At 47.4% G+C, this 22,004-nt stretch overlaps 1 protein-coding gene across 2 annotated transcripts in view; it reads right to left on the reverse strand.

The window, feature by feature from the left end:
- Positions 1 to 16,286: 16,286 nt before the first annotated feature.
- The window catches only part of GPC3 (glypican 3), a 419,619-nt gene continuing 413,901 nt past the window's right edge, over positions 16,287 to 22,004 (reverse strand). For both annotated transcript variants that reach the window (XM_027054341.2, XM_027054340.2), the window contains one exon: positions 16,287 to 16,825. In XM_027054341.2, the coding sequence (XP_026910142.1) occupies positions 16,772 to 16,825 (54 nt within the window). In that variant the 3' untranslated portion in view covers positions 16,287 to 16,771. The remainder of the gene's footprint in view (positions 16,826 to 22,004) is intronic.

Below are 22,004 nucleotides of genomic sequence, written 5' to 3' on the forward strand. Positions count from 1 at the left end.
GGAGTTGTTGGCCAAAGCGATTTTCTCTTTCATTCTGGCTCTCTTGTAGCCACGAAGGTGTGTTTTGAAAAGCCAGACGTTAATGTCACATTTAATTCATCATCCCTTCCAAACCACCAGAAGGATAAGGCAGCGCCGATTCCTTGACGAAATCACAAAACTCCTGGTAACATCCGAGGCGAAAAGCTAACGATTCACAGAGCTACTTTTACACATTCCTGGCTCCGGCCTGCTCTCTGGAGAGAACAAAGAGTGGGTGTTCCAGAATGCCACCATGTTACCGCACTGGGTGGGGCTCTGGAAGAGACGTTCAACCAAGGCCTCTTATTTTGAAAACTTGGAGTCACAGACACCACTTCCCATACGTGCAGCTGGCAGCTCGCCCACATACTTACCCAACCGCCCAGTCTGCCCGGGCAGAGCACGAGGAGAAGTAACGCCCACTTTGGGAAGGAAAAATGTCTTCCATATTCGGAAGCCTTGCAGGCTAGGAGCTGGGGCCTACAGAGGCTGTTCTCTGTGGTCCGACCTCCCACAGGGATAATGCCCAAGGCATTCAGAAAACCAGCGTTTGAACCCTGCATTCACCGAAGCGCACAGGATCAGGTCGGTGGCAGAGAGATTCAGAAAAGCAGGAAGTCACGACGGAGGTCAGAGACGTTCTCGTTCAGACCTGCAGACTGGTGGCCCCTCAGGTCGGATCCCCGTGCCAGTGTTTGGCTTGTCCCAAAGAATTTTTTTTTAAAACTTTGAATCGGTTGCCAACCTTTAAAATCCGTAGTTTTGGCTTCTTGTGAAAAATCAGGACCTGGCCACCGCAGGCCCTTGTTACCCTGTGACAACGAGCTGAGGCCTGTACTCATCTCTTCCTTTAGATGAGCCTCGGGGGCGCCTGGGTGGCTCGGCCGGTTACGTGTCTGGCTCTTGGTTTCGGCTCAGGTCACGATCTCACAATTCGTGAGTTCGAGCCCCGCATCCGGCTCTGTGCTGACAGCATGGGGCCTGCTTGAGAATCTCTCTCTCTCTCCCTCTCTCTCTGCCCCTCCCCAGCTCTCTCTCTCTCTCTTTCAAAAAATAAACGTAAAAAAAAAAATCGCTGAGCCACGTATTCTCCAATTCACCACAGCCACACCCTAGCCCGGCCTCCTTCACGCATTTATGTTGCCCGCTGAACCCCAGTGGGCATTGGAGTCTGCAAGGGCTGCGGTCGTTCAAACCGCCTACTAACACACCATGGAGGTGACGCTCGCACGCACAAGGGATACTGACCGAGGCAACCCGTTCTTGTCGGCGATGCTGATTTCCTAGAGGAGCATGGTAGAGTAGAAAGGATGTGAACTTGGAGATGGGGGCTTTCTGTTTAAATCTTGCCTCCACCCCTTCCCTCGTTGTACGGCTTGCACCAGACGAAATCTCCCGTGTGTAAAATGAGCAAACCCGGAGCACAGATTGCATGAGATGAGGTGAGTGACAGCACGTGGCACGGGCACGCGGGTGCTCATACCTCTGATTGTCTTCATCCCTCCCTCTCTCCACTGCACCGTGCAGCCCCCCCCCCCCCCCCCCCCCCCCGCAGACGGCCCCGGAAAAGAACGGAGCTGATGTGGTATCACCAAGTTTGCCTGAGCAGCCACTAGGGCTTTTTTCAATAGCTTTATCGAGATATATTTTGCACACTGTAAATTTTACCCATCTCGGGCATACAACAGAGTAACTTATAGTATGTTCGGTGCTGTGCGGCCATCACGACTGTCTGATTTTATAAACTTTTCAACATCCCCAAGTGATACCCATTAGTCATCACTCCCCGTGCTACCCCCACCCCCCCAGGCCTAGGTAAACATTAATTTACTTTCAGTCTCTATTGATTTCCCTTGTTCTGGGCATTTCATCAAAATGGAATCATATAATACACGGCCTTTCGTGACTGGCTTCTTGCACTTAGCATATTGTTTACAAGGTTGGCCCAGGTTATAGCATGTGTCAGTACTGCCCCCCTTTTTATGACTGAAAAATATCCCATCGCATGGCTATACTACCTTGGTTATCCATTTATCCATTGAGGGGCGTTTGGGTTGTTTCTACCTTTTGGTTATTGTGAATAATGCTGCAATGAGGTATCTGTTTGAGTCCCTACTTTTATTTCTACGTATGTATGTATGTATTTATTTATTTAGAGAGCGCACGCACGAGCAGGGGAGGGGCAGAGAGAGAGGGAGAGACAGAATCCCAAGCAGGCTATGCACTGTCACCGTGGAGCCTGAGGTGGGGCTCAAACCCACGAATCATGAGATCATGACCTAAGCTGAAATCAAGAGTCAGATGCTTAACTGACTAAGTCACCTAGGCGCCCCTGCATCCCTATTTTTAATCATTATATATATATATACCCAGGAGTAGAATTGTTGAGTTATATATTACCTCTCTGTTTAACATTTTGAGGAACTGCCAGACTGTTTTCCAAAACAGCAGCACGACTTTCCATTCCCATCAGCAGTGTAGAGGAGTTTTAATTTCTTCACACCCTCTCCATCGCTTGTTTTTTTCCTTTTTAAAAAAATTATAGTCATCCTAGTGGGCGTGAAGTGGTACCTCCTTTTGGTTTTGATTTGCATTTCCCTAGTGGCTCATGGCGGCGTTGAGCATCTTTTGAAGCATGTATTGGCCATTTGTATATCTCTGGAGGAAAGTCTATTAGATCCTTGGCCCAATTTTTAAATTGGGTTGTCTTTTTATTGAGTTGTAAGATCTCTTTATAAATTTCACATCCATGTCACTTGTCAGACATGTGGATTGAAACTATATTTTCCCATTCTGTGGATTGTCTTTTGATTTTCTTGATGGTGTTCTTTAAAGCACATTTAAATTTTGATGATGTCCAATTTATCTATTTTTTTTCTTCTTTTTTTTACATGTGTTTTTGGTGTTATATCTAAGTAACCATTGCCAGATTCAATGCCATATATATTTACCTCATGTGTTCTTCTCAGAATTTTATAGTTTTAGCTCTCACATTTAAGTCCTTGATCCATTTTGAGTTAATGTTTTAAGTTTTTTGTTTTATTTTATTTTTCAGAGAGAGAGAAAGACAGAGAGATTGAGAGAGAGGATCCCGAGCAGGCTCTGCACTGCCAGCATGGAGCCCAACATGGAGTCAAACCCATGACTGCGAGATCATGACCTGAGCTGAAGTCAGACACTCAACCCACTGAGCCACCCAGGCACCCCTCAATTTTTTTTTTTGAATAGGGTCCAAACCCAGCATGGAGCCCAACTAGGAGCCTGAACTCACAACCCTGAGATCAAGACCTGAGCTGAGATCAAGAGTTGGACACTTAGCCAACTGAGTCACCCAGGCACCCCAGCTTGTCAATTTCTACCAAAAAGAAACCTAGCTAGGATTTTGATAGGAATTGTGTTGGATCTGTAGATCAATTTGGAGAGTATTGCCATCTTTACCCCTTTGTGCTTTTCAATAGCAACAGGCCCTGCTAGCTTCCCTATCAGGTAGCAGGTGCTACAATAGCCAGAGTTTGTTGAAACCAAAGTTTGTTCATTACTTGAATTTCATTTTAGTCCCAGGCTACATTGTCCACTACAGAGGCCACTGGCCACCTGTGGCTATTGAACACTTGAAATGTTGCGAGTCCAAATTGAGATGTGTTCTACGTTGAAAGACATGACTGATTTCAAAGATTTACAAGAAAAATGGAAAATATCTCATAAATAATACTAATATTGATTACACATTGAAATGATAATATTTTAGATATGTTAGTTTAAATAAAATATGCTCTTGAAATTATTTTCAGCTGTTTCCTTCTACTTTTTTAATGTGGCTACTGGAAAATTTTAACTCTGTGGCTTTTATTGTATTTCTTTGTGGGGGGGGGGGAACGTTGGCTTCTATCGTATTTCTATTGATCATCGTTAGTCTAGGGATTTTTAAGATGGAGTTAATGTAGAGGAGCCATGGAGTGATATTTAGGATATTCTGGAATCCCCTGGACATCCATCGGAAATCTTGTGTGCGTGGATGTGCATTAGTTATTTACGATTGTGTAACAAATTAACCCCAAATTTAGCAGCTTAAAAAAACAAGTATTTATTATCACACGACCTTTGTGTCAGGAATCCAGGTTTGGCTTAGCTGGTACTGCATTCATCTGAGAGCTTGTCTGAACGTGGATCTACTTCTACTCATGTGGCTGTTGGCAGGTTTCGGTTCCTTGCTGGCCATTGACCAGAGATATTCGTTTTTTGCCATATGACTCTCTCCACAGTGCAGCTTACAAGATGGTGGCTGGTTTCCTCAGAGTGAGTGAGCAAAAGAGCAAGAGAGTGAACAAACAAGATGGAAGCCACAGTCTTTTATTATTATTGTGGGAAAATTTCCATAAGGAAGCCATAGTCTTTTTGTAACCTAATCCCACCACTTTTGCCACATTCTGTTCATTTGAAACAAGTCACTAAGTCCAGCCTACACACAAGGGGAAGGGATTAGTCAAGGGTGTGAATACCAAGAAAATATTGGGAGCCATCATAGAGGTTGCCTATCACAGTGTATCTGTGTGGGTTTCTTTCTAGAGAGACCTAAGCTTCTATATGATTCTCAAAGAAATCTCAGACCACACCTCAATGCCCCTCCCCTTCCCAAAAAGATTTAAGAACTAGTTGGGAGGGAACTAAAATGGAGGTTTTGGCTAAGGAAGAGATTTTCTTCCAAGATTTCAATGCTAAATACAAAATTTAACCATTTGGTCATGTTTAAAAAAATGTAACGAGAGGGAGCCATATAAGATGAAAACTCAATGTACACTTAAGTAAAATGATCACAAGGTTTGTTTTCTCACAATTTATATAGTTTTCTCCCAGGCTTATTAAAGTTTCTGAGCTGCTAATGTTCTGTGTTACCCACCCCCCGTGGTATTCATGTCTCAGGAAGGATAAATGACCCCATGGTTTTCTGTGACAATAGAGTTGAGATGCAAATATAAATCTCTCTAGTCCCGCTGGTTCTATAGTGTCTGGACCCTTCTCCAGAGGAGCTTAGTTTCCCCCATAATCTCTCAGTCAGGGTTCCCTATACTCAAAGAGACACGAGGGTCTCTGGAATGATGCAGTGAGACCCAGGTTAAGCCAAGTCCGTGTGGCCCCATCACTTAGCATTGCTGGAGTTATGGTTCCAATCTAATTAGCTCCTACTGTAGGGAATGTATTAGTTTCTCCTCACTTATGCTTTCCTGCCTTTGTCAACATCTCTCCTTGGTTTTAAAAACCAAGTGTACGAACTTCTCCTAGAGCTGAGATTTCCAGAGAAGGGTCTTAGCCAAACCTCACTGACGGGGGTAGAGATAAAAGGGAATGCCCAGCCTCTTTATTCTGACAGCAAGTGGAAGTGAAAGCATTACATTGGGCCAGATAAGCTGTTATTCTTGGAACGTGGTTTCTGGAACCAGTGGTTGAATTCTTTCTCCCTATAATGAAGGACTGAGCAGACATGTGAGAAGTAGGTCTCCAGATATGTGCATTACCAAGCTCCCAGGGCGAGAGGCAAGAGCCTGTGCTTGAGTCATTGCAGAAGAAAGAAATGATGCCATTTGAGTCAATGTGTTTTTTTCTTCTCTTTGGCCCTTGAAATGAATCTCTGTCTGTTTCTCTAAGGAAAATCCATGTCTTTTAGGACTCACAGGAAATGCCTACTCTAGTAGGTTCCCTGCTGACTGCTCTAGCTCTTGTCTTCCAGTCTCTTGGCAATTCAAAGATTCTGCAAGGTATTTATTGATCTGATTTTTGTCACAAGCGTTGGTGACAGGAAGGGTTAGAGATAAGAAAGTAGGGACTCTGATATGGAGACAGCTCTAGATTCTGGCTTGGCAGATGCTGTCTTGTTTCTGATCCTATTCATGGGCTAGAACCACGTGAGCCCTAGACTGAGAGCCAGGAGGCCCTAGGCTCTAGAACCATCCCAATTCCCTCATCTACCCTGAGGCCTTACTTTCTCCATCTGTTGGCTGAGGGGGCTGGGCTAGTTGACCTCCAGGGCCTGTTTGCCCTGTCCCTGGATGATTGCCATCTCTTTCTGGATGCAGCACGCAGAATAGCACATGGCAAGAGTGAGGAAACCCACCCTCCGGGCCTTGGGCTAGCCGCAGCAGAGAGCTCTGCCAGTGCCCTTGTATGAGAGGCATAAACTCAGATACTCCCAGACCCCGGCCAGTCTTACTGGAGCACAGCCCCTGGCAACCCCAAATCCTACACCCCCACCATCCAAAGGAGCCACCCTGATTAACAATAGAAAAACCGTGTGGGGGCTCAGGCAGGAAATCAACATTCCCTGAGAGCTCAAAGGAGGCCATCGAATTCATTTCCCTTCGAAAATCAGCACCTAGGAGTCCGTATGCCCTTAATCATCTAACTGATCCTTTTTTTCCACCCTCTCTCCCAAATCTCAGTTGTTATAAGAATGTTCAGTGGGTTTGGAATTATTACAAATAAAAAATGCCAGAAAGATTTCTGGATAAGAAACACTGAGCTCTGCAGCTTCCAGAGAACTCAGCGAGGAAGAATGTGGACGGCACTTGAAACCAGTCCTGGCTGGCTGCCTGCTCAGAAGCTTCCGGTTTCATCTGGACTCCCAGGAACATTATGGATGGCACCTCTGAGGAGCTCGGCAACCGAGGAAGGTGGGCGCAGCTGTTGTGACATGCCATCTAGAGCTTAAGGCCAAGAGCAAAACGGGACCCTCCCAAGGAGAAAGGCATCACTGTTCAGCTTCCCTATGCAAGCTGTGGGCTCCTGCTGGGAGGGGGGTGTAGGATGTGGGTATGTGAGCGGGTGGACTTCCTGCCGCACTGCTGGGAAAAGGCACTCTGTAACTGAAGTTCTCGTTAGGATTAATTGGGTGGACAGGCCTGGCAGGGCCTTGGAGAACATGAGTACCTTTTTCCTTGGGTCTGTGGCCGGCTCAAAGCACAGGCTTCAGCTGTTCTGGTCAACTCTTGGGAAGCCTAAGCTCCCCTCACAGTTTGGCTATATATAACTTGATCTTTAGACACTCCTCATTCCGCTTCCCAGCTCCTGCTGGGCTGTAACCAATACTCATCTTTATAATAAGCGAGGGCAGGCTCAGAAACCTAGATGATGCCTGACGGTGGATGGGTGACTTCAGTTAAACTTGAGTATCTCCTGGGAGTGACCGTAATGGGTGGGATCCCATTGGTCCTCACCTCCTGCCCTAGCTAAAGGATGAAACAAAAGTGGCCAATATGAGAGGCGTTGGGGGACAACTGGAAATGAATCATGAGTCTCTGGATGTGAAAGATGGGGGGACTGGATTCCTGCTACACAGTCAGGCACGACGAGACCACCGACGAGGCTTTAAAAAGCCTATTTCAGAAGAAGTCAGAGACAGGCAAGACAGATTAATAACCCTTTTTTTCTCAGTGGTCATGAGGGCTGTCCGCCTTGGCCGTGTGTGAGTTTCCAGCGATGCTCCCTTCAAAAGGAACGTTGATTCTTTGCTTCTAGTGAAGCCCGCGTTCGATTCTCAGCCATTTCAGTCTCTTTCTTCAAGTTGACCTCCCGGCTTCAAGCGTGAAATGTGTGGAAGAGGGTGATGAGGGAGGAGGTTTGGAAGTCATAAGCCTTTTATTGTGGTCTCTCTGAGAGATTCTTTTGATGCGAAGACGAAGACCCCCGCCCACTTGAGGCCGAGGAGAATCCTCACCGTGGCAGGTAGAGTCTTGCGTTAGGTCGGGCAGTGCTGGGCGGTAACAAAGGGCCTTTGGATCCTCCGGCCCCTCCGTTCCTACCCTGCTTGCGCGCTCTCTCTCTCAACAAGAAATTTAAGAAAACATTTTTAAAAAACCGCTGTCCTGCCCATTCCCTCATGCAAGCCTCAGGACAAGCCTGAGTAGGCAGTACAGGGCTTAAGAACATAATATATAATGGTTTCCCTCAGTTTTATGGCGATATAACTGACCTACAACATTGCGTAAGTTTAAGGTGTATAACATGATTTGCTATGTGTGTAGTTTGTGAAATGACTATCACGACAAATTTAGTTAACATCCATCATGTCACACGGTTACAAAAATTGTTTCTCCTTGTGATGAGAATCTACTAGAGTGCTCTTCTTTTTTAAAAGTTTATTTGTTTACTTTGAGACAGCGTGCGTGAGAGTCGGGGGAGGAGCAGAGAGAAGGAGGGAGAGAGGGAATCCCAAGCAGGCTCCGTGCTGTCGGCGTGGAGCCTGACACAGGGCTTAATCCCACGAGCTGTGAGATCATGACCTGAGCCAAAGTCAAGAGTCAGATGCTCAACTGAGTGAGCCACCCAGGTGCCCCAGAGAATCTACTATAATGTTCTTTTTTTTAAAAAAAAATTTTTTTTAATCTTTATTTTTGCGAGAGAGATAGTGTGTGAGCAGGGGAGGAGCAGACAGAGAGGGAGACACAGAATCTGAAGCAGGCTCCAGGCTCTGAACTGTCAGCACAGAGCCCGACACGGGGCTCGAACTCACAGACTGTGAGATCGTGACCTGAGCCGAAGTCGGACGCTCAACCGACTGAGCCACCCAGGCGCCCCTATAATGTTCTTATTGATACCTTGGCTGACTTGATAGCCGATGAGAAGATACAAAAACTTCTACACTTTTCTAAGGTTTTCTCGAACTCATGTGAGGGATCCGTGCTAGGAAACCAAAGATTATTTTGTGATCAGGGCCATAGGATTAAATGGGCGTCTGAAATCCGGGAAATGAGACCATCAACACTAGAAATAGCCATTTTGATGACACAAAAAATACCAAAGCTTATCGGCAACCTAAAGAGCTAAGGAGACAAAAACCTACCCTTGCAAACGAGAGTCTGTGGCGATCAGTTTGGGACAGATTCTCGTCTGTTAGGAGCCTGAAACTGTGTTATAAATTCTCATGATAATAGAAGGACACCTCTTAACGAGCAGCTTCTGGGCTGAAGAAGTTGTAATGAGGCAAACTTTTTATAATCCAACAGATTTGGCAAAAATAAATATGTCCTTTTCTTTTTGTATGTATACATACACAGTTTACTGATATTCCCAGAATTAAAATTCTGAACAAAAGACGTACTGGGAAAGCACTAAATCTTTCTTTGACGGTTTAGGGCTCTAAATAAGGAGTTAGGACATTCACTTAGGAGTTTAGACAATCCATAGTCGTTTGCAAACAGCCCTATTTTTACTGTTGTTCCCAGCCAACATCTTTGCCCTGTGGTGTTTTCGCAACTATAGCCATACCCAAGTTCTAGAAAAGCGTGAGACAATAAAACTTTCTTGTTGGTAAAATGGCAGAAAACGTACCAGTCTAAGTTAAGCAAGCCAAGGGTTACTAAGGAACGCTCTATCGGTGGTAGGTTAGACCTGAGGATTACGGTCAAATTTCACATTTGGTCAGGTCAGTGCTCGGCGGCCTCGCTGTGTAGACGTGGGGACTTTAGGTACTGGTTGTCTGAGGGAAAGTGAGTAGTTTCCACCCCATGTGCCAGCGCTGTGGCCCCTCAAATTGACGTTCATTCCACAAACTTCTGTGGCACTGCCTTGTGTAAGAGTGGAGCTCAGTGTTGGGCGAGATCCCGGGCTGAATGGTCTCACTGACTATAAGCAGAAGACACACGTTGTTATTTGGAACTCCCCGTGCTCCAGAAGCTTCTCCTGCCACAGGGATGATGTCCGGGAGGCAATGCGGGAAGGCCGCACCTTTCTATAATTTCCAGAAGGTTGAAACGGCATCACTATCTATGGAACGTGAAGTAAACCTCATCAGCCCCGTGAACTGTGAAACCGAAGTCATGCCTCTCTTTGTTCTGTGGCAGGAAAAAAAAATCCCAAACGGTTTGTGGGGAGAGGGCAGAAGAAACCCACCTCTATTAAATCCGAGTAATCTGTGCCCTACCCCCCTCCTCGTTTTTCGTCTTGCCGCATATACCTTTGCTCCTTCGGGGTGAAGTAAAATTTGCAAATCCTCAGTTGCGGGGGCACCTCGGTGAGCGGTCCCGGTGACCCCTGCAGAAAAGAGACATTTTTGTTTCCAGTGGGACAAACGTGTGCCTGGGCAGCGGCGTCATCTGAGGCACCGAATGAAGATGACCGACCGCTGGGGGTGTTTTCGAGAGCAGGAGCACTTCCTCTCTGCTTCCTTAGCGAATTCTGTCCTTTCGGGGGTGGTTTTCTTGAGCAGTCTGGCTTGGGGGCGCGGGGAAAAGGGGGTTTACCTGATTCCACCGTGGGAGTTTCATCCGCTCCCTGGATGGTTCGGTGTAGGCCCGTGTCTAGACTGATTACAAAAGCGCCAACCAAACAAAATAAATACCTACCGTCTCACAGAAAAGGCACGAAAGCAAACAGTACGAACGAGGAGAACAATGCCTCTGTTGTGACAGAGTCTTGCTGAGGATGACTGAATTCCCGCACCCCCAGGTTCCAGTTTGTAAGGGCAACATTAACCGTCTCGAAGCAGGCCCTGGCTTGAACGCGTTCATTTGGAAAGGCAATGTGTTCTGTCAGATGAGGGTTTTTTTTTCCTCGACTGCCGCGAGAATCAAGATGCGGATCCGTACGACGAAGTCTGTCCGTACGCACGTTTCTGGAACGCAGGTTTCAGAAACCAGCCTTGGCTCTTAGCTGGGCAACGTGACGGTTGGTTCATTCTGCTCTTTCAAGGGGACACAGCATATGTAAGGTGATGGAGAAGGCCCTGAGTCCGTTCTGACTTTGTACTTGCCTGGCCGTGCGACCTAAGGCGTGTCTCTTGGCCTCTCCGGGTCTCAGCTTCTACGTCTGTAAAACGAGCGAGCGGGGGGTATCACGGTGGGCTTGGGGCTCCAGCAGAGCAGAGCAAACGCAACAATTTCAGTGCCTAAAGGTACCGGAGACCGGGGATTTCCACCCCCAAAGAAAGCTATAATTACCATTTGTCCGAAAGAGCTCTCAGACATGCCGTCTCAAGCCGAAGCTCCAGTTAAGCGACCGTCACGTCAGAGTCACCTCCGACCGACGCCAGGTCGGCCCGCAACGGGGTGGCCGGCACGCCACGTGATCCAAGGCACATTTGTTTGGCCAACAGGTTCGTGTCGCCTGAGGCGGGACCCTTGGCTCGTTCATCTCGTTTCTCAACGTGTAGGCGGCCAGTGTGTATCTCCCGGTGCGTGTGTATTTTTGGAAAATGTGTGTTGTCCTCCGGGAAAACACCTTGGTTCATTTCAATGCTGGGAAGCTACCGATGTAGCCTGTTCGGTTTCTTGGTTTGTCTCCCCCCCCCCCCCCCTACGATTTTAAGAAACATCCACGCTGCTGGCTGTACGTGCTGTCCATTGCTCCTACCCACTACGTAACACTCCACGCGCCCCCCGCACCTTGCCTCGCCCCTCTCCGTGGACAGGCACGCTGGTGTCCAGTAGGGCCCCACGACGAGTAGCCTCGTGTGGGGTCCGTGACGGACCCGTGTCACGCTATTCTGCCCGAGACACCCTTCCCCCCTTCATAATCTGGACAATTTCTACAGTTTCTTCAAGTCTTCTTGACTTGCTCTTTTCAAAAATGGGACAATCTTATCCTTTCTTCTACGCTGTCTTCAAGGGTTACATCCCGGACCATCGACCATAACATGTACCATTCTGGTCTCTTGAGCATCCCACATACACTCCTGTTATAGCGTTTCTATTGCACAGTCATTTCTTTTCTTTTTTTAAAACTTATTTTGAGATAATCTCTACCCCCAACGTGGGGCTTGAACTTACAACCCCGAGATCAAGAGTTGTGTGCTCCACCAACTGAGCCAGCCAGGTGCCCCCAGTACCATGATTTCTTATCTGTCTCCCTCAGTATATGTGAACGAAGCCCAAACGACACAGGCTCTGGCACAAAGCATCGCTCAGGCAATTCTTACGATAATGACTACTGGCTTCATCAAACACTGATTAAGCACCAACTGCATGCGAGTCCTGCCCTCTATTTTTGACACGAATCACTCAAAGTCATATACTTACTTCTAAATCTATAAAAGTGAATGAAAAGTCATGAGCTTATTTCGTCGGCTCCTTGGCCAACCTAGCAGACCTCTATCCAGACGAGTGCTATCTCCTTTCAAGAGGTACAGTGTCTTCGAAATGTCTAGGACTTTTCTTTGGGGAAAAAACCCTCCACAGCCCATAGCATGTTCTTTGGAATCTTCTCAGGGAGGCCTTTCTTCCCCGAAGGCAGACCCGATTTTTGGAAACAGCTAAGAGCCACTTGGCAGTAAATCCAGCGAATGAGGTGGGTGATGAAGCCGAAGAACATTAGTTTTTGGTTCCAAACAAGGTGTGACTATAAAAAACAGAGCCTAATTTTCTTACACGCTACATAAACTGGCTCGAGAGCAACTTCAAAAGAAGACTTCCAAAAATGCTGTGGCCTTGGCAAGAAAAAAATCGCTCTAGTACACGCACGCACACACACACACACACACTCTCTCTCCCCACTGCCCCACGTACGGCGTATGGTGCCCGCCCCAGCATCCAGACAAGTAAAACCAAAAGCCCTTGGAATTTAGTTGTAAGAAGGACACCTGGGGGTTTCAGTTGGCCCGAGGCTCATTGTTCACGTGGTGTGTACCGTGGCTTCTAGACAAGTGTCTGTTTTCCAGGACTGCTCTGGTAGAGGTCCCAGGCTTCCGTGGCATGTAACTACCCACGCTCCATTCCGCCCGGGCTCAAGCAGCACCGTGGGCTCAGCCAAGAGCAGGACAGCACAAGAGGACCACTGACTCCCTGGAGCACGGAGCAGGGCTGAAGGGGACGAAGGAGCTGTTTCGAACAACAACAAGACAAATCCAGAAGAGGCAAGAGTCAGTGATTGAAAATTCCTGGCGTGGAAAATCCAGGAAGGCAGATTTAGGCTTAAGCTAATAAAGACTGATTCCTCTTATGGAATTGTATGTTTAGGATAAGTCTCGTGTGTGTGAATATACATACACAGAGAAAGAAAGACTGGAAGGATATAAATAAAAATATTTAATAGTAAATATCCATGGGGGATGGAATTAGGGGGTAAATGCCCTTTTTAAAACTTTATATAATGCTGTATTGTTAGAATTTTTATTACTGGGGCACCTGGGTGGCTCAGTCGGTTAAGCGTCCCACTTCGGCTCAGGTCACGATCTCACAGTCTGTGAGTTCGAGCCCTGCGTCAGGCTCTGTGCTGACAGTGTAGAGCCTGCTTGAGGTTCTCTCTCTCTCAAAATAAACTTTAAAAAACAGACTCTTTGGGGGGGCGCCTGGGTGGCTCAGTCGGTTGAGCGTCCAACTTCGGCTCAGGTCATGGTCTCACGGTTTGTGGGTTCAAGCCCCACGTCAGGCTCTGTGCTGACGGCTCGGAGCCTGGAGCCTGCTCGGGATCCTGTGTCTCCCTCGCTCTCTGCCCCTCCCCCGCTCACACTCTGTCTCTCTCTCTCTCAAAAAACAAACATTAAAAAATTTTAAAAAACAGACTTTTTATCACCTATATGTGTTTCTTTTGCATAGAATAAGCTTGCTAAAATTTGGAGGTAACCAGCAACCAAATAGGCTACTTTATGACCTAGTGAGGAGCCCTGCCTTAGGCAGTAATCAAATGAAGATTGTGGGATGAGCCAGCTGGTCTTTTCCAGCCTAGGGATTCCATATACCCCTCTATGATTTAACCTTGTTCAAGTACCAGAGTGGGGCTGGTGGATTTTCACACGTGCATTCGATGAGACAGAGGTCTAGAAACTTCCAACAAGACGGGCCAACTTCCCAGCTGCCAGGCCCATTCTAAGGACAAAATAGTCATCTTACCATAATTCATGTGTAGGAAGTTTAAATCAAAGGGTAGAACAAACACTTCAAAACTGAAAAGCCACCCAACTAGCCGTGCAACTGGATTCCGAACTAGAGGAATAGAAAATATAGAAGGATAGGAAAAGACATGGATAGAAAGTGAAAAGAGACAGGTTGTTGGGTGTAAGAAAACGTCAATAAAAGATGGCAGAGTGTCCATGGTTTGTAAATGGGTGTGGTTATCCATTTTAATCCCGAGCATTTAGTTGAAGCCAGCGGACCATGGACATCCCAGAAGAGCGGTCTTCTGCCACCATCACTTAGCCTTGACGGACCCAAGCGGACGGGCCGTGTACCAAGACAGCACACGCACTGGATGGCTTGGGTCGTGTTCTGGCCGCTGAAGCATGTCATATACGACCGTAGGCTACAGAAGTCCTGAGAGGTGTCCAGGAACAGCACGTACGTGACGTCAGTGCTGGGCAAGACAACGAACGGCCCTACAAAATGAGAGCAACAGAGAGGCTAGACATCTTGCCCTGATTCTCCACTTTACAAGAGGGAAACTGAGGCCTGGAGAGGGGAAGTGAATGAGAAGGTCGTGGAAAAGCTGACAGTCCTGGGGCACCCGGCTGGCTGTCGGTGGAGCATGTGACTCTTGACCTCGGGGTTGTAAGTTCGAGCCCCACGTTGGGTGTAGGGATTACTTAAAGATAAAATCTTAAAAAAAAAAATAAAAGCTGACAATTCCTTTCATCTCCCAGAGAGGAAGAATGGACTTTACAACAGTCCTCTCCTGCTCACAGGCATAAAACCTGGCCTCAGAACCACAAATTATGTTTACCACATTAAATAAAAGCCTTCCTGCAGAAGGGGCCGTTATTAGGCGATAAGTCAGCTCTGGTTCCTTCTTCTGGTCCGGTGTTATAGTATCGCACTCCGAGTCCGAGGAGGAAACCTTCGCAGTATTCGGGTTTCCTGAATCCAAGAACAAAGATTCCTACAAATCCCGTTCAGACACAGAAATAATGATGGTTTGAAAAAGATAATTCCCTTTCCAGTCTTACCAGCTGCTACAAATCACTGAAACCAGATTCACAAATACAACTGATCGTGGTCCACGACCAAAGCAACCGAAGGAAACGCTGCACCCAACGTCTCCAATTTGTGTTTGTGAAAATGTCTGCAACGGATGACAATAAATAATGGAGGCCTGGGGTCCTCAGGAGACCCTGACAGAAGTGTGTTGGTGACAGCAGGACGAGGGGGGACGAGAAGTCGTGAGAAATGACGCCTCCTGCATCCCGCACGGTGACCTCTTGCCATGGGACGGAAATTGGAGACCCTGGCTGGGACCAGCTTCTAGATTCAAAGGGGACTCTCGGGTCCCTTCCTTGATCTTTGCTCATGCTCCTTGGCCGTGTCTCAGCCTCTCTTTCTTATACTTTATAGTCATTCGGCTCCTCCTGTCCTTGCCCTCAGGGGGGAGTTGAGCTTCTGCTCACGAGAAAGAATCGATAACGTTTCCGTCGAGCTGAGCTGGCTAAACAGGCAATACGCTGGGCATCGTAACAGCGGCAAGTTGGGGATCCCCGAGGTGCCCTGGCAGCAGAACGTCTAAACCTCAACACCTGGGCCATTATCGCCCGTGATGTTGCGCGTGTGGAGACCAGCTGCCAAGTTGTCATACCGGCCTACGACGGACGGACAGGGAGCAGGTACTGAAGTTAGCACGGCCATCAGACCTTTTGCTGCGGGAGAACAGGGATCGCATCGTTGGCCTTCTCCCGTCTCCAGCATCTGGTACGGTAGCAGACACGCAATGGGGACCCGAAACCTAGCTGCTGAATAAACAGGTGTTGAAGAAGCCGCCTGTGGCCAAGAGTGACGAGGCTGCTTCCTGTACACTGTGGCTTTCCTGGTGCCAACCTTTGCAACCTGAGCCAGGGCAGGTGCTGGGCCTGTCCACGTGGTGGCCCCCGGACACGGGTGACAGAGAGTAAGCCTGAGACAACAGCAGAGAGGCTTGGGGAAGCGTGTCTTTGCGCCGTTACGATTTCCCGGACCCGTGTCTCTGGGTTAGGGGAAGGGAGAATGTCGATCACGTGACTGTACGCGAGTCACACAGAGGGTTTCTCTTTGGGCAAAGCTTTTTCAGCAGAGGGAAATTTGTCAATGGAGATAGGAACTTTCTGGGACACCTTTGGTCTCAAAGGCAAGAAACATACTCTACGACGCTCCAAGATTTCTACGTGCAGATTATGCACCGGGAGTGTTTTGCCAGGGGTGGCTTTGACTGGGGCGGGGGGCCAGGACTCCTACCCAGTCAAAAGGTGGGCAAGGAGGTGGGGCTGAAGGACCTCACTGACACCTGATGGGATTTTCTCCTGCCGAACAGAAAGCTGGGTGAGGAGGAGGAGAATCCCCACACGGTCGCCATGTACAAGGGCTTACAAAAAACACCCGATGCACTTTTATTTGAGCATTTATTATTTTTTTTTTCCAAAGAAATCCATGCAAAGGGAAAGAGAAAGAGAGAGACGGAGAGAGAAAGACATGGTAACCATGTTCTAGCAGCCAAACATAGGAAAATAATTTGGCACAACTTGAGTGTTTTTTTTTTTTCTTTGCAAAAAGACGATCTACACTACCACTAAAATTTACCTTCCTCAAAGACGCCATTTGATTTTCGAAAACGTCACACGCGGTTAGTCTTCTACTTAATGGCCGGAGGAGGTATACAAGATAAAAAAATAGAAAAAAAGAAGAAGGTGGGTCCCCTTCTAGGGGAGGACCACAGGGTGCTGAAGGGCAGCACGTGTGCGGTGCACCAGGAAGTCAGTGCACCGGAAAGAAAAACCACGCCACACAGATCGCCAAGCTGGTTAGAACCTTCAGGGGGAAGTGGCCGCTCCCCAGGTTGTGAGAGGCCGCTATCTCATTGTCCTTCTGATTCACGTGCTGCTTGTTTCCAGGAGCATCATCCACATCCAGATCATAAGCCAGTTCTGCCGAAAGAAAAGAAGAAGGTGAAATACAGGAGAGCATCAGCTGTGGGCCAGCCGTGACTCCAGCATCTGTCTGGAATGTTGGGATGCCCCAGCTCTCGTGGAAAGGATGGCTGCCAGGAGATGGGGAGGTGCCGGGGGGGGGGGCGGTGCGGCCCCCCAGCGGAAGGGGATGGCTAGAGGGGCTCTTAGCAGAGGTCACACCAACGGGGAGAAGCTGACTTCTTCCCTCCCCCCTTTGGCTCCACTCACACCCAAGGGGGCACACTGTCACCTTGGAACATCTCCCCGCAGGCAAGGCTGTGCTGGAAGGTCATTTTCACCACATCTCACCGGTATTAAAATGTAAGGTGCTGGGGGGTGGGGGGTGACTATGTGTGTGCCCTTGTGTGTACGTGTGTCAGAGGGCTGGGAGATGTTGCAGACCCCCAGTGTGCCTTTCCTGGGCCCTGCGCCCCATAGATTTTCTCCTGGGAACCTTGCTTGAATTAGAGTTGAGACAGTGTAGTTGGCCATTAAAAGTTGTTTTATTTTTCCCAAATATTTCTTCTCCGATCTTTGCAGTCGTCTTTTCATGCCACCCCTTAAAACACACACACACACACACACACACACACACACACACACACACACACAGCAAAATCAATCTAATGCATAGGATTTAAACTGATACTAAGCAAAGACCAAGGAGAGGCTGAAGGGCAAGGGCTTTCCTTCTTTGACCACCCACCATTTATGAGATATGCTCACGATTCTAAAAAAGAAATTGGGATGTTGACGTCGGCCTAATTTGAACATCTCTCAGAAGGCAAATCTGAGTAGATAATGGTGTATCAGGAAATTCAAGACGGCCAACCCTGGAGCAGAGGTCAGTTTCTTTCAGATTTGCTTTTCCAGATTTAGAACTCAATTCTACTCCCATGGCTTTTCTAGACTCTGTCGCCAATGTGGCTATCTCAATAGCTTGGGAAGGTGATGTGATGTGAGTGCCCTCAGCAGCCAACTGTCCTGTGGCCAGCGGAGCTGGAAAGATCCCTTGGGGACACTGAGATGCAGAGCAAAAGGCACAGAGGAAATGACTGGGATTCTACAGAGGGAAGGAAGGAAGGGGAAGGAAGAGCTCCTCTTACAAGGGATGAAACGGTAAGTCACAGGAAGACAGTGTGGGGACTCAGCTGGTCCAGGATGCCTGCAGAGCAGCGCCAGGGCCCGGGGCTGCTCTGAAGCTGGCAATGGTTAGAGCAGGCAGCAAGGTCAAGGTGATCAAAGCCAGGGGGGATTACACAGACTGCAACACTCCTCTCCAAAAGGGCTACTGTAGTTTCTAATGCCACCGGAAATGATGAGAAAAGCGACTTACCGGCCTCATTTGCAAAAAGATAACGTGGTCAGCATTCGATGATATATCAAGGTTTCATTAACTGTATGTATTTGATTACTGCACAGATCAACTTTTTCTCTGCCTTAGTTTACTAGTTACGTTTCTTAACGCTTAACGGTTCATATCCTTTGCCTTTTTATCTGACAGGTATTAAGGTTTTCCTATTCATTGGAATATATATTTTATTGAATCCTTTGCCGATCATATTTGATACAATGTTTCTGTTTTGTTGTTAAGTACACTTGCTTTTCATTGCCGTACCAAGAAACTTTTCACATATATGAATCTGACTACATTCTGCTTCTCTAAAGCTGAGAAAGTTTTTTGCCTTGAGGGCCAGTAAGAATTCAAATCCAATTTTCCAGGGAACCCTCTTACCCAGGGAAAAGCGACTCACCAGACTCTAATCTGGATTCCCTCTCCCTGTAAAATAAATACATACAAAGAAAATAAAAAGAAGAAAAAAACAAAGAGCAGTGCTCTGTTTGGAGGTCAGACGTCTTTCTCTGAAAGCTGAACTATGCAGAGCACACAGGCGAGGCCGAGGTCAGCACGGGCTCAGGTCATGATCGGATTTCACCAAAGCTGAGAACACATATGGCTCTATCCGTTGAAAGCGCAGCCTTGAGTCTCGAGGCAACTTCTCAACTTAAATGCAGGGGAGTATTTTTAGGGTTGACCTGAATGACAGAACTCTGAGCCTTGCTTCCAGATTCCTTTTCCGGATATTCCCTTTGCCCAACGTCGAGATGAAACAACATCTATTAATGTTACCACCGGGCCCCTGTGCTATTTGTTTTGCTCTTCAAATAATCCGCGAACACTGAACGGTTTCGTGTACTAGAGCAGTGACGGTAAGCCCGGCAGACACTAAGTCTGGTAGTTTCTAATCTCCCGTGCCACCAAAGACCTCTTTCGTTATTTTTATCTCTTGGACCCTTTGTTTGGGAATCATAAAAAGGACTACCAGTTAGTGAGTCCTCACTGTGTGCCAGGCACTGTACTAAGATATTTACATACGTTACCTCATTTAATTTAACCTCTTCAATAGTGTTGCAAGGTAGCCATTATGATTCCCATTTTACTGATGAGGAAGCTCCAAACCAGGTTACTTTTTTGCCCATATCTGCACAGCTGGTAAGTGACAGAGGTGCTATTTGAACACAGGTCTGACCCTGAAACTTCACATGAAGCTATGCCACCTCTTGAACAATTCTGTGTATCAAATAGACTGTAGCGATTTAAGTAGCAATGGATTTGTTTCTTGAAAAAAAAAAAAATCCACCTTGATTAGGAAAATACGTACTGCCAAAGAGAACTTCTCAAAAGCGTGAGAAGAGTCCAGTGTTTCCACGTGAAAGTGATCGCATACTTGTTTGAGTAGCATTATTAAGCATGGTGAAATTCTGAAAAGAGCTCTGGGTTTGAGGACCGAAAATGGAAATTATGTCCCTTCTATTTCTCTGAAGAAATCAGCTATGATGGTCAGGGCTATTCGATTCCCCAAGCACAAAGCTGGCCTGAGCTTTCCATCTCCAAAGGGCCCCCGGGAATATTTGGAATACCTCTGTATGCTTCCGAAGCTGTGGCTAAAGGTTTCGTGAGGCTCCCCGTCTAACAGCAGCAACCCTACGGCTGGGCTTTTATGGCTTACATTGATGCGAGTCTCACCAAAGACACATTCTGGGCCTGGGCCACCATCATGGAGATTAGTGACAAAGGGGACAGCTTAGTATGACGATGAAGCATTATAGGAGATAGAGGAAAGACCAGTTTTGGTCAAAGATGAATGGGGACAACCCTGGATGGGGGTGGGGGGTATAATCCAGTTTAATTCAACAAACTTAATGGTAGCCTACAAGGTCCCAAGCATTGAGCTAGAAGGTTGGAGAAAGACTTAGTGCCTGCCTTTAGGAATCCCGCCCTCTGGCAAGGAAAACAGACTAATAGACAAACCAACCAGATACTTGGCAGAAGGTCATGAGGGCTCAGATAGAGGCACAAGCCGAATACGTTGGGGAGAGAGATCTCCAAATAGAAGGATCTGGGAAGACTTCTCAGAACAACTGGGATATAATCTACACCATGAAGGATGGATGGAACTACGGCAGAGCTGAATGAGATGGTCATTCATTTCCGGCAGGGGGTTCAGCTTGAGCGAAACCATCAATATTAGGGAGTGCAGGTAGGGCATGCTCAGGGGGAGAGAGGTAAGGCAGGAAGGACAAGTAAGGGCCAAATCATGATGGATTGGGAATGCTAAGACTTCACTCTGTGGGCAATAGGGAGCCACTGAAGGTTTTTAAAAGTAAGAAAATCACAGTCTGATCTGTGTTTTTTAGGAAGATCATTGTTAACAGTTTGTAGGACAGCCCTAAGTGGGAGAGATTGTCAGACATCTTAGAAAATACAAGAAGCCTGTGGAAAAACTATCTGGAGATCAGCCAGTAGCAGATACAATTAAAAAAAAAAAAACCTACAAAAGAGTGGGGCGCCTGGGTGGCTCAGTAGCACCTGACTCTTGATCTCAGCTCAGGTTATGGTCTCGCGGTTTGTGGGTTCGAGCCCCACATCAGGGCCTGCTTGGGATTCTCTCTCTTCCTTTCTCTTCCCTCCCCATTGTGCACATGCATGCACTCTTCTTCTCTCTCCAAATAAATAAACTTAAAAAAACCAAACCTACAAAAGAGCTAAATCTACACCATACCAAAACCTTCTCATTTTGCTACAAACTAGATTATGACAATCATTTGAAATCATTCTCTTTTTAAATTATTTTTTAATGCTTATTTATTCTTGAGAGAGAGAGAGACAGAGAGAGAAGGGCAGAGAGAGAGGGAGACACAGCATCCGAAGCAGGCTCCAGGCTCTGAGCTGTCAGCACAGAGCCCGACACGGGGCTCGAACCCACGGACCATGAGATCATGACCTGTGCCAAAGTCAGATGCTTAACCAGCTGAGCCACCCAGGCACCCCTTAAACCATTCTCTTTTCAATCATTCATGTCTTCGTTTATCAGTGATTTTCCAGAAAATATCTTTGCTCTATTAGGTACATACTAGAAAACGCACACAAATTGTTTCTACCATGCGACTGATTGTCGGTGAAACGTTTTAGGCCAGCGAGGAGATCTCACGCTAAACCCAGAAACTGGCTTCTATGTGTAATCGCTTTAACTACACCTAGAGGATAGAGCCAACAATTTGTACTAATTACACACTCAGCTCTGACTCTCATTTTGCCCTCCTTAGTGCTGCAGATTAGGTCATCTCTTCATTTATTTCTTTTCCTAAGTAAACCCTACACCCAGTGTGGGGTTTGAACTCGCAATCCCGAGATCAAGAGTCACGTGCTCTACTGACTGAGTCAGCCAGGCGCCCCTAGATAATCCCTTTACAACAGCTGTCAGTCATGAAGGGCTGAGCTTTGCGTTGAAAAGTTTTTCTGAGTTGCGCCAAGCACTCAGTGGGGAACCCTCCAGCCTTAGTTACTCAGAGTCGCCCAGTGGAGTCCCTAAGAAAGGCTGTCCCACCCGCAGAGTCTGGAGCCCTGGCTCAGCCACTGTCTTGACTAGTTCTCCTTTGGCAACTCATTTTCCTCTACTCTGAGCGTCTGCCATTCCATCTGCCCCAATCAGGGCGTTGGAGTGGATGAACTCTCCGTTCCCTTCTGGTTTTATTTCCCTCTGATCCCCGGGCTCCCGGGGCCCAAGTGGGGGACACGGTCTTCTGCAGGCTGCCGTCCTCCCTCTACCCACACCAGCCAAGCGGCTCTGTCCCCAGCAGAGCCTCCATAAGC

The sequence above is a fragment of the Acinonyx jubatus genome, chromosome X (assembly GCF_027475565.1).
Source record: "Acinonyx jubatus isolate Ajub_Pintada_27869175 chromosome X, VMU_Ajub_asm_v1.0, whole genome shotgun sequence".
In the NCBI taxonomy this organism is placed as follows: Eukaryota; Metazoa; Chordata; class Mammalia; order Carnivora; family Felidae; genus Acinonyx; species Acinonyx jubatus.